The sequence below is a fragment of the Bison bison genome, unplaced genomic scaffold (assembly GCF_000754665.1).
Source record: "Bison bison bison isolate TAMUID 2011002044 unplaced genomic scaffold, Bison_UMD1.0 scf7180017864349, whole genome shotgun sequence".
NCBI lineage: Eukaryota > Metazoa > Chordata > Mammalia > Artiodactyla > Bovidae > Bison > Bison bison.
In genome coordinates this window covers 8,669,337-8,682,423 of record NW_011494921.1, presented here as the reverse complement: position 1 = coordinate 8,682,423, position 13,087 = coordinate 8,669,337, and the positions used below count along the sequence as shown (strand labels likewise).

Below are 13,087 nucleotides of genomic sequence, written 5' to 3'. Positions count from 1 at the left end.
TATGCAGATGACACCACCCTTATGGCAGAAAGTGAAGAGGAACTCAAAAGCCTCTTGGTGAAGGTGAAAAAGGAGAGTGAAAAAGTTGGCTTAAAGCTCAACATTCAGAAAACGAAGATCATGGCATCTGGTCCCATCACTTCATGGGAAATAGATGGGGAAACAGTGGAAACAGTGTCAGACTTTATTTTTGGTGGCTCCAAAATCACTGCAGATGGTGACTGCGGCCATGAAATTAAAAGACGCTTACTCCTTGGAAGGAAAAGTTATGACCAACCCAGACAGCATATTCAAAAGCAGAGACATTATTTTGCCAACAAAGGTCCGTCTAGTCAAGGCTATGGTTTTTCCAGTGGTCATGTATGGATGTGAGAGTTGGAGTGTGAAGAAAGCTCAGTGCCGAAGAATTGATGCTTTTGAACTGTGGTGTTGGAGAAGACTCTTGAGAGTCCCTTGGACTGCAAGGAGATCCAACCAGTCCATTCTGAAGGAGACCAGTCCTGGGTGTTCTTTGGAAGGACTGATGCTAAAGCTGAAATCCCAGTACTTTGGCCACCTGATGTGAAGAATCAACTCATTGGAAAAGACTCTGATGCTGGGAGGGATTGGGGGCAGGAGGAGAAGGGGACGACAGAGGATGAGATGGCTGGATGGCATCACTGACTCGATGGACTGAGTCTGAGTGAACTCCGGAAGGCCTGGTGTGCTGCGATTCATGAGGTCGCAGAGTCGGACACAACTGAGCGACTGAACTGATACCTCAGAAAATAAATACTGATAAAAAGGGAGGAAGTTCTTTGAAAACATATGCATTTTATTGAATTGCCCGGAGTATTTTCTCATGTTAGGATTTCATAATTTCAATGAATATCTTATTCACTTTTCTAAGGCTCTTGCTAAATCTGATCAAAGAACAAAGGATCTTGTCATGTATTTGCGGACTAAAGCAAAACCCCAAAAATGTTCACTTTATATTCAGTGACTCATGAGAAGCTAAAAATGCAAGACACGGGGTTAGAGCTGCACAGAAGAATGATGCTTCCTGCCCAGAAGGAATTTGCTGTCCAGTTTATAAACCGCTGTATTTCAAACCAACCCTGTATGATATCCAAGTCATCTAGTTTGGGTCAGCAAAAACAGCTTAACTTAAATACCATGGCTTGCAAACATCAAAAGGCAAACATGAGCTACCCTCTTATTTTAGGGGAGTAACCTAGGAAGAAAAGGCCAGATAATGACAAGAAAATTATTACGTAAATCAAGGAAAAGCTTGATTGACGTGGCTGTACAAACTATAGTGAGATCTCTTGCTAAGGCAAACGATAACAATTTGGGCTAAGAGAAGATGGAAGGAGGAAGCAAAAGGCAAAAACGAGGTGAAGAGGATGGAGGTGCAGTAGCTGTCTGCTGCAGCTGCTCATCTCAACTTTGTCATGAACACAACTTACACAAAGTGGGCAGGTAATATACCCGAAAGGGGACTACTGTGCTAAGATGCCCATGGAACCAGAATACTCGTTCATAAGGCCCCTAAGCTCTTCATGTGCCACTCCCACAGGAAAAGTTGTAACAATAATCTTATTAATACATAAGAGTTCATATGAGGACACAGGTATGCTCCTTTATTTCTTCTGTGTCACATTTCCACACAGCTCAGATTATCTGCTCAGTGTTTGTCCTCCTTCTTAGATTAGAAGTTTTATAAGGATAGGATCCATGACTGAATTACATGTTTGTATCTGCCTGCCAGTGCTGGAGATGCAAGAGACACAGGTTTGATCCCTATCCCCTGGAGGAGGAAACGGTAATCCGCTCCAGTATTCTTGCCTGGAAAAGTCTATGGACAGAGGAGTCTGGTGGACTACAGTCCATGGGGCTGCAAAGAGTCGGACACGACTGCACGACTGAGCACTCACACGAACAGCATCGTAAGAGAAGCAACAATATATGCTGTTGAATAAATGAATTAATGATTTCAAAACCCCATTCAACAACAAGAACTTTGGTCCCTGATAGATAAGGAGCTATCATCAGCTGTTTATCGGAAAAGATGCCCTTCAGAAGAGCTTTCCTGAAACTAATTTCTTTTTTTTTATTTATTTATTTATTTTTTTATCGTAACAAGGTTTGCAGGGAGGCACATGTCACGCAGCAGCATGAACACCCAATCATCATGCTCTCCTGAAACTAATTTCAATAGTACAAATTAATTCCTCATTTTATAGTGGGGCATTAATAGATTCTATTTCCTTTTAAATATCAATAAATCAAGAAATAAAAGTATATACATATTATTTAAAGCATGACATTGAACAACCACTAGAACTAAAATCAGGTTACCAATCCTCAAAATTATCAGAAGAATTTAAATGGAAAGCTCAGACCTGAAAACAAAAATATTGATACCAGAAAATGACAATAAAATACAAAAAACAGTATATAAACATAACGATAGAATCAAGACCAAACATATCTATAAAATAAATAAATGTAATGATCAACTCAGCTATAAAAAAGAAAAAACCATTGGATCAGATAGAAAAAAAATCAACTGCATGTTTTATGCAAAAAAAAAAAATCTCTAAAGATAAAGGGACTCAAAAAACTGACAATGACAATGAAGAATGAAGAAATAGCAAGCAAATATAGAATGAGAAAACAGAAGTCTCAATATTACTAGAAAATTACTTTAAGGCAATAAGTGGGAAATAAGACAAAGCTTAACCTATTGTGTAACTAGCTTCTATAAAATAAACAGTATCTTAATAAGTTAATTTGGCTTGCTATGGGGAAATAGGCAGGTATAGACTGAGTTCAAAACTTGCTAAGAAAGCTCCCCCCAATACTTCATTCCACCTTTCATCTAGATACTACCAACATCAGAGAAAAGATGATACAACAGATACTACAAAACTGAAAAACATTACTAGAAAATATAACACCATTTGAATACTTTGAATAATGGTGAACAACGTATACCATTAATTTGAAAATTATGGAATGCACAAGTTCCTAGAAAAACACATTCTCAAAATCGTTATAAGAAATAGAAACAATGACTATTCACCCATGTACTGATTAAATATATTGAATCTGCAATTTCAAGCCTCCCCATTTAAAAACAACAAGAAATTAGGCTGAGATGACTTCACAATTAAGTCTTCCAAACATTTAAAGAAAAGTAGCAACCTTACACAAACTCTTCCAGAGAATACTGAGAGAGGTCACCTCCCAGCTTATTCTACAAGGCCAATAAAACCTTGATACTAAAGCTTGAGAAGAAAATTGTTAGAAAGGAAAAATGCAAGTCAATCTTGTGACTATAAATGCAAAAAATCCTAAACAAAATAACAGTAAATCTAAACAGTGATAACACATCATGACTACACTGAGCTTATTAATCCAGGAATTCAAGGTATGTTCTCCAATCAAAAAATCAAGCACTGCAATTTCTCACATCAAGCAATCACTATAATTCACTATGTTAACAGAATAAAGGACATTTTATCATTTAGCTAGGTAGAGAAAATAATTTGATAAAATTCAATATACATTCATGAAAAACATTCTTAGTAAACTAAAGTGAATTTGCTTAATTTGAGGATATTTACCAAAAAAAAAAAAAAGCTATAACAAGCATATGTAATGGAGAATCATTCAAAATATTCCCTGATATTACAATAACCAATGAAGATATCTGCTATCACTTTTATCAAGATTATACTGCCATTTCAAGCCAGTGAAAAGAGACAAGGAAAAAAAAAATCATATGTTTAAGGATTGGCAAGGAAGAAATAAAACTCTTGTGTGTAGATGATATGTTTGCTTGTTCATGAATAAGGCTGGAGAGACTCACTGATTATTTAATAAGTTAATTTAGGAAGATAACTGAACACACATTATATAAAATTTAGCTTATTTCCACGTATTAACAACAAACTAGAAAAAATTTTAATGTAATCAGAATAGCATCAAAAAACAACAAATATCAACAAATAAAAGATGTAACAGATCTCTAGACTGAAAACTATAAAATGTTAATCCATATGAGGTTAGTTAATTATAAGACTTAATATTGCAAAAATGCTAATTCACCCCCAAATTGGTCTATAGATTTAAATCCTGGCAGGTTTTAAAGAAGACTACACAAGCTGACGGAGAAGGCAATGGCAACCCATGCCAGTACTCTTGCCTGGGAAATCCCATGGATGGAGGAGCCTGGTGGGCTGCCATCTATGGGGTCTCAAAGAGTCGGACACGACTGAGCAGCTTCACTTTCACTTTTCACTTTCCTGCATTGGAGAAGGAAATGGCAACCCACTCCAGTGTTCTTGCTTGGAGAATCCCAGGGATGGGGGAGCCTGGTGGGCTGCCATCTATGGGGTCAGAGTCGGCCACGACTGAAGTGACTTAGGAGCAGCAGCAGATGAGCTGAGTCTAAAATGTACGTGGAAATGACAAGAGCCAAGACTAACCAAGATAATCTCAAATGAAGAATAACAAAGCTAGAAAACTTAGACTATTAGATATCAAGTTCAACAAAACAAACAGACCAATGAAACAGAACAGAGTGTAGAAACAAATTCACGTGTACAAACAGACCAAAGGAACAGCATGGACCACAGACAGACTTTCACTTACACGCTTCATACATCACAGAGGTGACAGCACAACGCAGTGGGAAAAGAATGGTCTTTCAGTAAATGTCAACTGGATATCCATTCAGGAGGAAAGTCAGTCCACCTCGCATCATATACAAAAGTCAATTCCAGATGGATTAAAGACCCAAATGGAAAAGTAAAACAAAGCTTTCAGAAGATGGTATGAGGGATATGTGGCTAACCTTAAGTAGGCAAAAATTTCTTAAACATGTCACAGAAATAAAAGGAACAGACTGATGAAGTATATTCTTTACTTCTTATAACTTGAAGTATTACATATAGAAAAATGTAAAAAAAAAAAAATAAGTTTACAGTTCACTGAAGTTTCACAAAGTAAACACACTCATGTAATGACCACACAGATCAAGAAACAACATCACCAGCAACTTAGAAGCCCCCACTGCCACACTCACCCAGTCTCTAGCCCACCTCCCAAGTCTCTTAGAATCATGAACTTATACTTACTGAAAAAACACTATAAGGGAAGTGGAAAAGGTTAAGCCGAAAACTGGAAGAAGATACATGTGACAGATCTGACAAAGTACTGATACTCAGAATACGCAAAGAACTCCCACAAGTCAATGAAGAAAAGAAAAACACCATTAACACAACAATGTGTAAAAGACTTGAGTAGATGCTTCAAAACAAAGGATATCTATACAGCCAACAGACATACAGAGTGCACAATATCATTAATATCAAGGAAATGCAAGTTATAACTGAAAGTATCCCTGAACACAAATCAGAATGTTCAAAATTTAAAGACTGATCATATCAAGCGCTAACAAGAATTGGAAGCAAGTGCCACTGCGAGCAGAAGGTGGGAACTCTGTATAACCACTCTGGAAAACCAGACGGTAGCATTTAATAAAGCAGAGCGTACGCATACGCTTATGACCCGAAACCTCTACTCTGGTATAAACCCCAAATCAAAAACACGTACTAGAATATTCACGGAAGCAACATCCATAACAGTCAACAAGAAAGACAGAAACTGAAATTCACAACAATAAGAGAATAGTCAATGCAGGGAACAGAGGACAACCAAACACCAAACAAAAATATCTTTATAATTAATGGATTCAGAGAGGTAAGAGTAGAGGTTGTAGCTATAAAATAAGAATAGCAAAACTTTATGTACAAACCTGCTGCTGGAAATTAAAAATAACATCACCAAAATTTAAAAAAAAAAAGATAAAAAGTTAAAATCAAGAAACATTCTGGAAAGTAAAACAACAATCATAATAAGAGAGAAAATACAAAAGTAGAAGTATGAAAATTCTAAGATGGCTAATACACAACTTATACAAAGAGAGAATGAAAAGATAAGGGATTCAGCAGAAGAGAGGAAAAAATGACAAGAACATTTTCTATGCAAAGGGTAAACATTTCCCTCTATCGCCGACTAACTGCTCAGTGAATTAAAAAAGGCCTACAAACACATGTCAGTGAATTTTTTTTAAATCATACACATACTAAACATCTTCAGAGAGGAAAAAAAAAAAAAGACCATGAAGGAGGAGCAGACATTCTGCAGAGCACTGAACTTCTCTTTGGCAAGACTGAAGACATTCTCAGGGTCAAAATAAATGAATACTAAAGTATCTTACGAATTTTCACATAGAATGTCTTTAAAAATGCATGGCTTTAAAATTTATCTTTCATCTAGAAAGTTTCTTCTAACAATTAAAAACAGTCCCTTTTGATTATTATCAGAAAAATGAGCTCTAAGCACTGACAAGGATGAAGAGAAAAGGGAACCCTCAAGCACTGCTGGTGAGAAGGTAAACTGGTGTAGCCATGATGGAAAACATCATGAAGATTCCTCAAGAAATCAAAAACTGAACCACCATACAATCCAGCAATCCCACCCCAGGTATGTATCCAAAGGAAATGAAATCAGTATCTCAGAGACCTACTGCACCCCCCATATCCACTGCAACTTTATTCACAGTAACCAAGACACGGAAACAAACTAAATGTCCATCAATGGACAAATGAATGATGTATATATAGACACACACTGAAACACTATCATCCTTAAAAGAAGGAAATCTTGCCATTTGTGATAATGTACACAAACCTTGAGATCGAATGCTAAATGAAATAAGGCAAAAGGAGAAAGCACAAACTGCATAATCTCATTTATATGTGGAATCTCAAAAACTCAAACTCATAGAAATACAGAGCAGAATGGTGGGTTGCCAGGGGCTGAAGAAGGGTAGCGAATGGCGAGATGCTGGTCAGAGGGTACAAACTTCCAGTTAGAAGACGAATAAATCTGGGGGATCTAAAGTACGTCTGGTGACTACAGCTATCAACACTGTACTCTATACCTGGAAGTTGCTAAGAGAGATCTTAAATGTTCTCACTATCACGACCACAACAAAAAAATGTTAATTATATCAGGAGATAGATGTATTAACTAACTTTTTTTGTGGTTATCACTTTGCAAAGTATGCTGCTGCTGCTGCTGCTGCTGCTAAGTCGCTCCAGTCGTGTCTGACTCTGTGCAACCCCACAGACGGCAGCGCACAAGGCTCCCCCGTCCCTGGGATTCTCCAGGCAAGAACACTGGAGTGGGTTGCCATTGCCTTCTCCAATGCAGGAAAGTGAAAAGTGAAAGTGAAGTCGCTGAGTCTTGTCCGACTCTTAGTGACCCCATGGACTGCGGCCCACCAGGCTCCTCCATCCATGGGATTTTCCAGGCAAGAGTACTGGAGTGGGGTGCCATTGCCTTCTCCGTATTACACCTTAAACTTATATGATGTTACATATCAACTATACCTCAATAAAGCTGGGGGAAAAAAACATTAAAAAAAAAAGACATTTCTGGAAGGGAAGAAAGGAAAGTTTCATATCCTTTGAACAAAGAATTAGTTAACAAAATAAAAAGAAAAAAATCTAGGATCAGATGGGAGATTTAAGCCCACTTCTTCAGTGATTTAAATATTTACTTTTGGGTAAAAAAAAAAATTAATATTCTGTAAGAAATGTAATTTATATTCAAAGACTATCAGAAACACCTAAAGCCCAGCAAGTTTAATTAAAAGGAAGAAGTAAAAGATGAAGCTCAAAGATGAAATTTCTTTGATTGGTGGATTAAAATAAGAGAAAAAGCAAGAGACCAAATGTGTCAAAGATTACAGCATTAAAGAAATAAGAAACAGACATATGAGATCTTCATATACTGAAAGAAGGATGCTAGGAAAGACACCCTTAACAACAAAATCACAATTCAATTGGATTAAAAAGAATTTAGGATGAGATTTACATATCTGGCCAGATAAGGATAGTTCACTGATCTTACTGTTTGGAATAACAGTCTTACAGTTGGTAGAGTTCCCTCCATCCCCACCCCAGGTTTCTTTTTAATCTAATAAAAAGACAAGCATGTGCTAGATATGTTTATAGTGTATATAAAACTGGCTAGCTACTTACACTATCATGACCAGGTTTTACGAAAGTTATTTTTACTTTATAATTAATCACAGGCAGAAATCACTGCCGAGTCCTGTTTAATGCACTTTTGTTGTGCCCTAATTTGCGCTTTTAAAATTAAGGCATTTTCAAGGAGTTAATATATTAGAAATCCATAATTCACATATTTTAAAGAATTCAAAATAGACTGCCATATAGATAGACTCAGGCATAGGAGTTTTGTTACAAAAAACAGGAATTATTAATTTCTATGATTGCTTCACATGTAGACTAAACATTTTAAACTGATTCAGGGTAAAAGATCCAAAAATCAAATCCTAATTCTAGGTCTCAAAATTCAAGACTCCAAAAGGAATTACAAAACCACTAGCTTAAATATCCTAAAAGAATGTGGTACAGTTAAGGTAGAGACTCCCCAGGCGGTCCAGTGGCTAACTCTGTGCTCCCAAAGCAACGGGCCCAGGTGTGATCCCTGATCAGGGAACACATCCCTCATGCCACAGCTAAGACCTGGCACAGCCAAATAAATATTTACAGCTAAGATAAAAAACACTTATATCTACAGGAACCTCAAAAAACAGACACCTCACTGGCTAATTTATTTACTCTACGATCAGAATAACTCCTCCAAATGAAATATCTGGCAATTCATATTACTAATCTAGTTCGATGAAGCTATGCAAAAGGTAGCAAAACTGGAAGAATTTTTGCCCATGTATTTTTTTGCCTATCTCCTCAACAATAATAGCTCATTAGCAGTCTTTTGCCATATTAATGTCAAAATATAATTAAAATCAGCATCTTCCTTTACCAAAAGACCCACATCTAAACTGGAACAGTCAGGATGACAAGATCACGATTTCGAAAACACCAAAGCTGCCTCTTTACCATTTCCCTACTTTTACTCAAGGCACAGTCTGATATTTTGAAATCCTACGAGGGGGACAGCAGTCAAATATGACCTCAGTGCTTATGTTCAAGATGAAGGGGGAGAGACAACTAGTGTCTCAGTATAATCAAAAACATCCAGCAGAAACGGTCAAATGACGAGAGGACAATGTGAACAACAGTCCAAGCATCTGAAGAAGTAACCTCCCAAATAATTTTTAACACTTTCTATGAAAGCACTAAAGTGAAGATAAAACTCTCCAAAAATCTGGGTTAAAAATGACATGTGTTTTTGTATGGGGGCTGGGGGTGGGGATTTGATTTTTTGACAGATCTTTTCACTTGAGCATAATCTCATAAACCTTAATTAAAGAAGGAAAACTTAAAAACTCCTCAATGTACCAAAGAGTAAGGAGCAACTAATCTGGTTACTTCAGCTGTAAACATCTAGGTTGCCAATACCTCTATAACCAGATAAACACCCAGTGAATCTAATAAGTACAGTTTTTAAAATCTGTGACTGAACTTAGGTGCAGAAAACAAACTCCTGTTAAAATGACCATAATTTGCTATTTGCTTTGTCCTTAACCAAAATATTTGTTCAGAGACTACTGAGAATGATTTGACAAGGGCAAAGGGGGTTAGAATTTACTAAATGCTATCTGTTCTCAATGAGACAACTCAAGTTTTCGATATGGAACTAACATTACGCATTATTCCACTTTCTTTATCTTTGTGGCTTTTTGAAGCAAACTGTCTTACCCAATTACATACTCGTGGAGTTTTCAATTAACAAAAAAATCTTTACAAAGAAACAATTTTAAAATCACCAAAAAGCCAAAGGACGAGATGTTCAAGACTTTAGACAGTACCTAAGAAAGAACACAATCAGGGAATGGCTCTGTCAAGGTGGGCAAAGTTCGGAATGGCCGCCTTCCTTCCCTGTTGGAATGAATACACTCAACTGCCCGTGGCTGGTGACTAACAGTGGGTGCAGGAGTAAAACAGAAGGGAAAGCCTGGCACAGGAAGCTGAATGGCCCACAGGAAACCTGAGTGGTGACAAGAACCTAAAGGCACATGCAGGTATGCATCTTTTATATTGGATGTGATACACTTACATGGCCCCTGTTGAATCTCTTGGGGACCAACAGTAAAGCAAGTCTAGAACTTCAAATCTTGAGACATCTATAGCAAGATGCTGATCCAATGTGGCTCCAAATATCTTCTGTTTTCCTGGCTCACCTGAAGAGGAAAAAACACTACAGAGGATGTGGGAACTGCATTTCTTTAGGTAGCTTCTTCTAGACCAACTGTCTGAAAGTTTTGGCCCAGTCCTTTATGAAGTCTGCGGATGAGACACTTGAGGGACTAGTGAAAAACAAAATTCAAATGAAAAGGTGGAGTGAGACATCCAAAAGGGGAATACGAGAGTCAAAGATAATGGTCGTAGGTAAATCAGCGTTTCTAATCCGTAAGTGGGAGGAGGAAGAGAAAGGAGAGGAAAAAAATGCACCGAGGTTTCTCCCTCCACTCCCTCACCCCAGTTGCTACTAAAATTTCACCAAGCACCTGAACTTTTTTTACCACAATTAGGGAGTGAGTGCGCAAGATTACTTGGAGAGTTTAAGCGTTTTGCCAAGTCTCCCTCCCCGGGCTGTGTGGCATTATTAAGCGGCAGGGAGGCCTTTCAGTAATACTTATTTTCTGAGAAAAGATTCTGGTGGAATACAGCTTGAAGCAATAAAGAAAGAGAAAAATAAATGCCATTTATACAAAAATGGAAGTCACAGGACAATATACCCTATTGACAAAGTTTATTTACTTCTGTTTTTCCAAAGGGGAGGGACTGCTTTCATGTAATAAGAAATCAGAACAAAAAGTCGTTTTCAAATAATAGAAAATATTTTTAAACTTAGCAACACAAACTGCATGCTTCTTCCCCTTCGGAAATATTCTCCCTGGAAAGATAATCTTTAAAAAAATAGCTAAGATGAGCAGAACCAAGTCTGAGGTACGTTCACACAAAAGCATAAAAAGGTAGTCCGTGAAATTAATTTTTTATTTTTTTTAATTAACTTAATTTTTTCTTAAAACATTTTATCTAAATATTGTCTTAGAGCTATTCTCCAGCAATCATGTAATAGCCTAGGATATAAAACAATTTTCTTTCCAAATATATTCCATTTTAGCCAGAGTTAAGTTGAACTATGACTGGTAAAGATACCAGAATTTTCTGAAAAATAAAACTGGAGAACCAACTAGATCCTTACCTGACGTGGCTGTTCATTCATTCGCTGTGGATCGGATTTCACTTTATTACTAGGATGATTTGTGACTTTGGTTACTGGTTGCTTGAAAATAGATGCTGTTTGTCTAATTGGCAATGTTGTATTCAAGTCTGGTTTACCCTGTGGATATAAGTGTTTTAATTAATAAATACTATATATAAATATCATTAATTACTTATTAATTCAGTATCTATTACTTTAACTTGGATTATTGCCAACTTCCCAATCTCAGCATTTTAAATACTCTGAAGTATATTTTAAACACTTTATTATGTAAGACTTATGTGAAGTTTCATAATAAAAAGTGTCATGTTCTTTAAAATGTCAAAAAATTCTCTCTATAAAATTCATAATTGATTTGATTAACAAGATACTAGCAACTTTTAAGCAAACAAATATATATTTATGGTTGGGTTATACAAGAGGAAGGAGGGCTTTCAGGTCAATAACCAGGAAAGCAATCATTTCTACATTCTGAGAATGGAGGAAGATAATGGCGTTCTTGGCTATTAAAATATAAATTACCTCCTCAACTGTTAGGGGTCCAGGCTTACATAAAACCACAAAGGTTAACCTTCCCTTTTTTATATATATTTTAAAAAGGTAATTAGAAAGCTCTAATTCCCACAAACAAAGCTCAATTGAGGAAAATGTAATAAAATATTCTTTATCTTTAATTTTATAACACATTTACTTTTTAAAAAGAAACTTTAAATTGAAGTTCCAGAAAAGCAAGCAACACACTTACGGACTTTTAATCAACCAGTAAAAAAAAAAAAGTAGGATGTAAGATTTTTATTTCTTAATGAAATGAAAATGTGGCACAGAATTTCTATTAAATTCACAGGAAGTACTGTAACATAAGGTGTTGGGGGTGGGGGTGAAGAAAAAGAACAAAATGTGATTTGACTCATTCGGGCTTCCCTGGTGGCCCAGCGGTAAAGAACACGCCTGCAATGCAGGGGACATGAGTCCAAGCCCTGGGTCAGCAAGATTACCTAGAGAAGGAAATAGCAACCGACTCCAGTATTCTTGCCTGGGAAATCCCACGGACAGAGGAGTCTGGTGGCCTATAATCCATACGGTCGCAAAGAGTTGGACATGACTTAATGACTAAACAACATCATTCCGATTTGGGCAAAAAAATAGAAAGGGTCAAATATATCCAAAAGCAATATATATTACATTAGGTATTTTTAGTTTAGAAGTGTACTTGATAAATCATCTACAGGATGTCAATGAACTTTAACTATCTCCAAATAAAAACTTTATCAACTTCCAGACTCCAAAATAGTGTTTCTCAAACTTGAGCATGCATCAGAGTTACCCAGGGGGCTTATGAAAACACAGATTACTGGGTCTCCCTCCTAGAAATGATGATTCAGGAGGCCTGAGGTCGGGCCTGGGAATTTGCATTCCAATTAGGATCCAGGTGATGCCGATGCTGGCCCAGGGACCACACCAGGGCATCACTGCTCTAAAACAAAGGCTGCAAGCCGGAGGCAGGGAGACCAGGTCTAACCCACAGAGGTGTTCTGCTCCAGTTTTTAGTCTCTTGAGTCAATGAAGCTAAGAGCCACAAATAAAATTCACATAAAATCGAGAATTCTAGCTTCTCTTAAAAACTCAAAGATCTAGAAATGGACTGATGTGGCCAAAACAGGCGATGACTGATTAGTAATGGCAGCCACTAGAGGTGTCCAGGGCTGTCGTTTTGCAAAAGGCCTCAGCTCACATGTGTGATACCTGTCTGAGCCCTACAGGTATTGAGTTTGTGACCTCTGCTTAAAGAATATCAGAAATTAAT

General features: G+C 37.1%; 1 protein-coding gene across 1 annotated transcript in view; it reads right to left on the bottom strand.

Annotated features, from left to right (window-relative positions):
* MBD2 (methyl-CpG binding domain protein 2) overlaps positions 1 to 13,087 on the bottom strand; it is a 55,357-nt gene that overhangs the window by 25,699 nt on the left and 16,571 nt on the right. Inside the window, exon 2 of the mRNA XM_010854809.1 lies at positions 11,263 to 11,400. Coding sequence (XP_010853111.1) covers positions 11,263 to 11,400 — 138 coding nt within the window. The remainder of the gene's footprint in view (positions 1 to 11,262; positions 11,401 to 13,087) is intronic.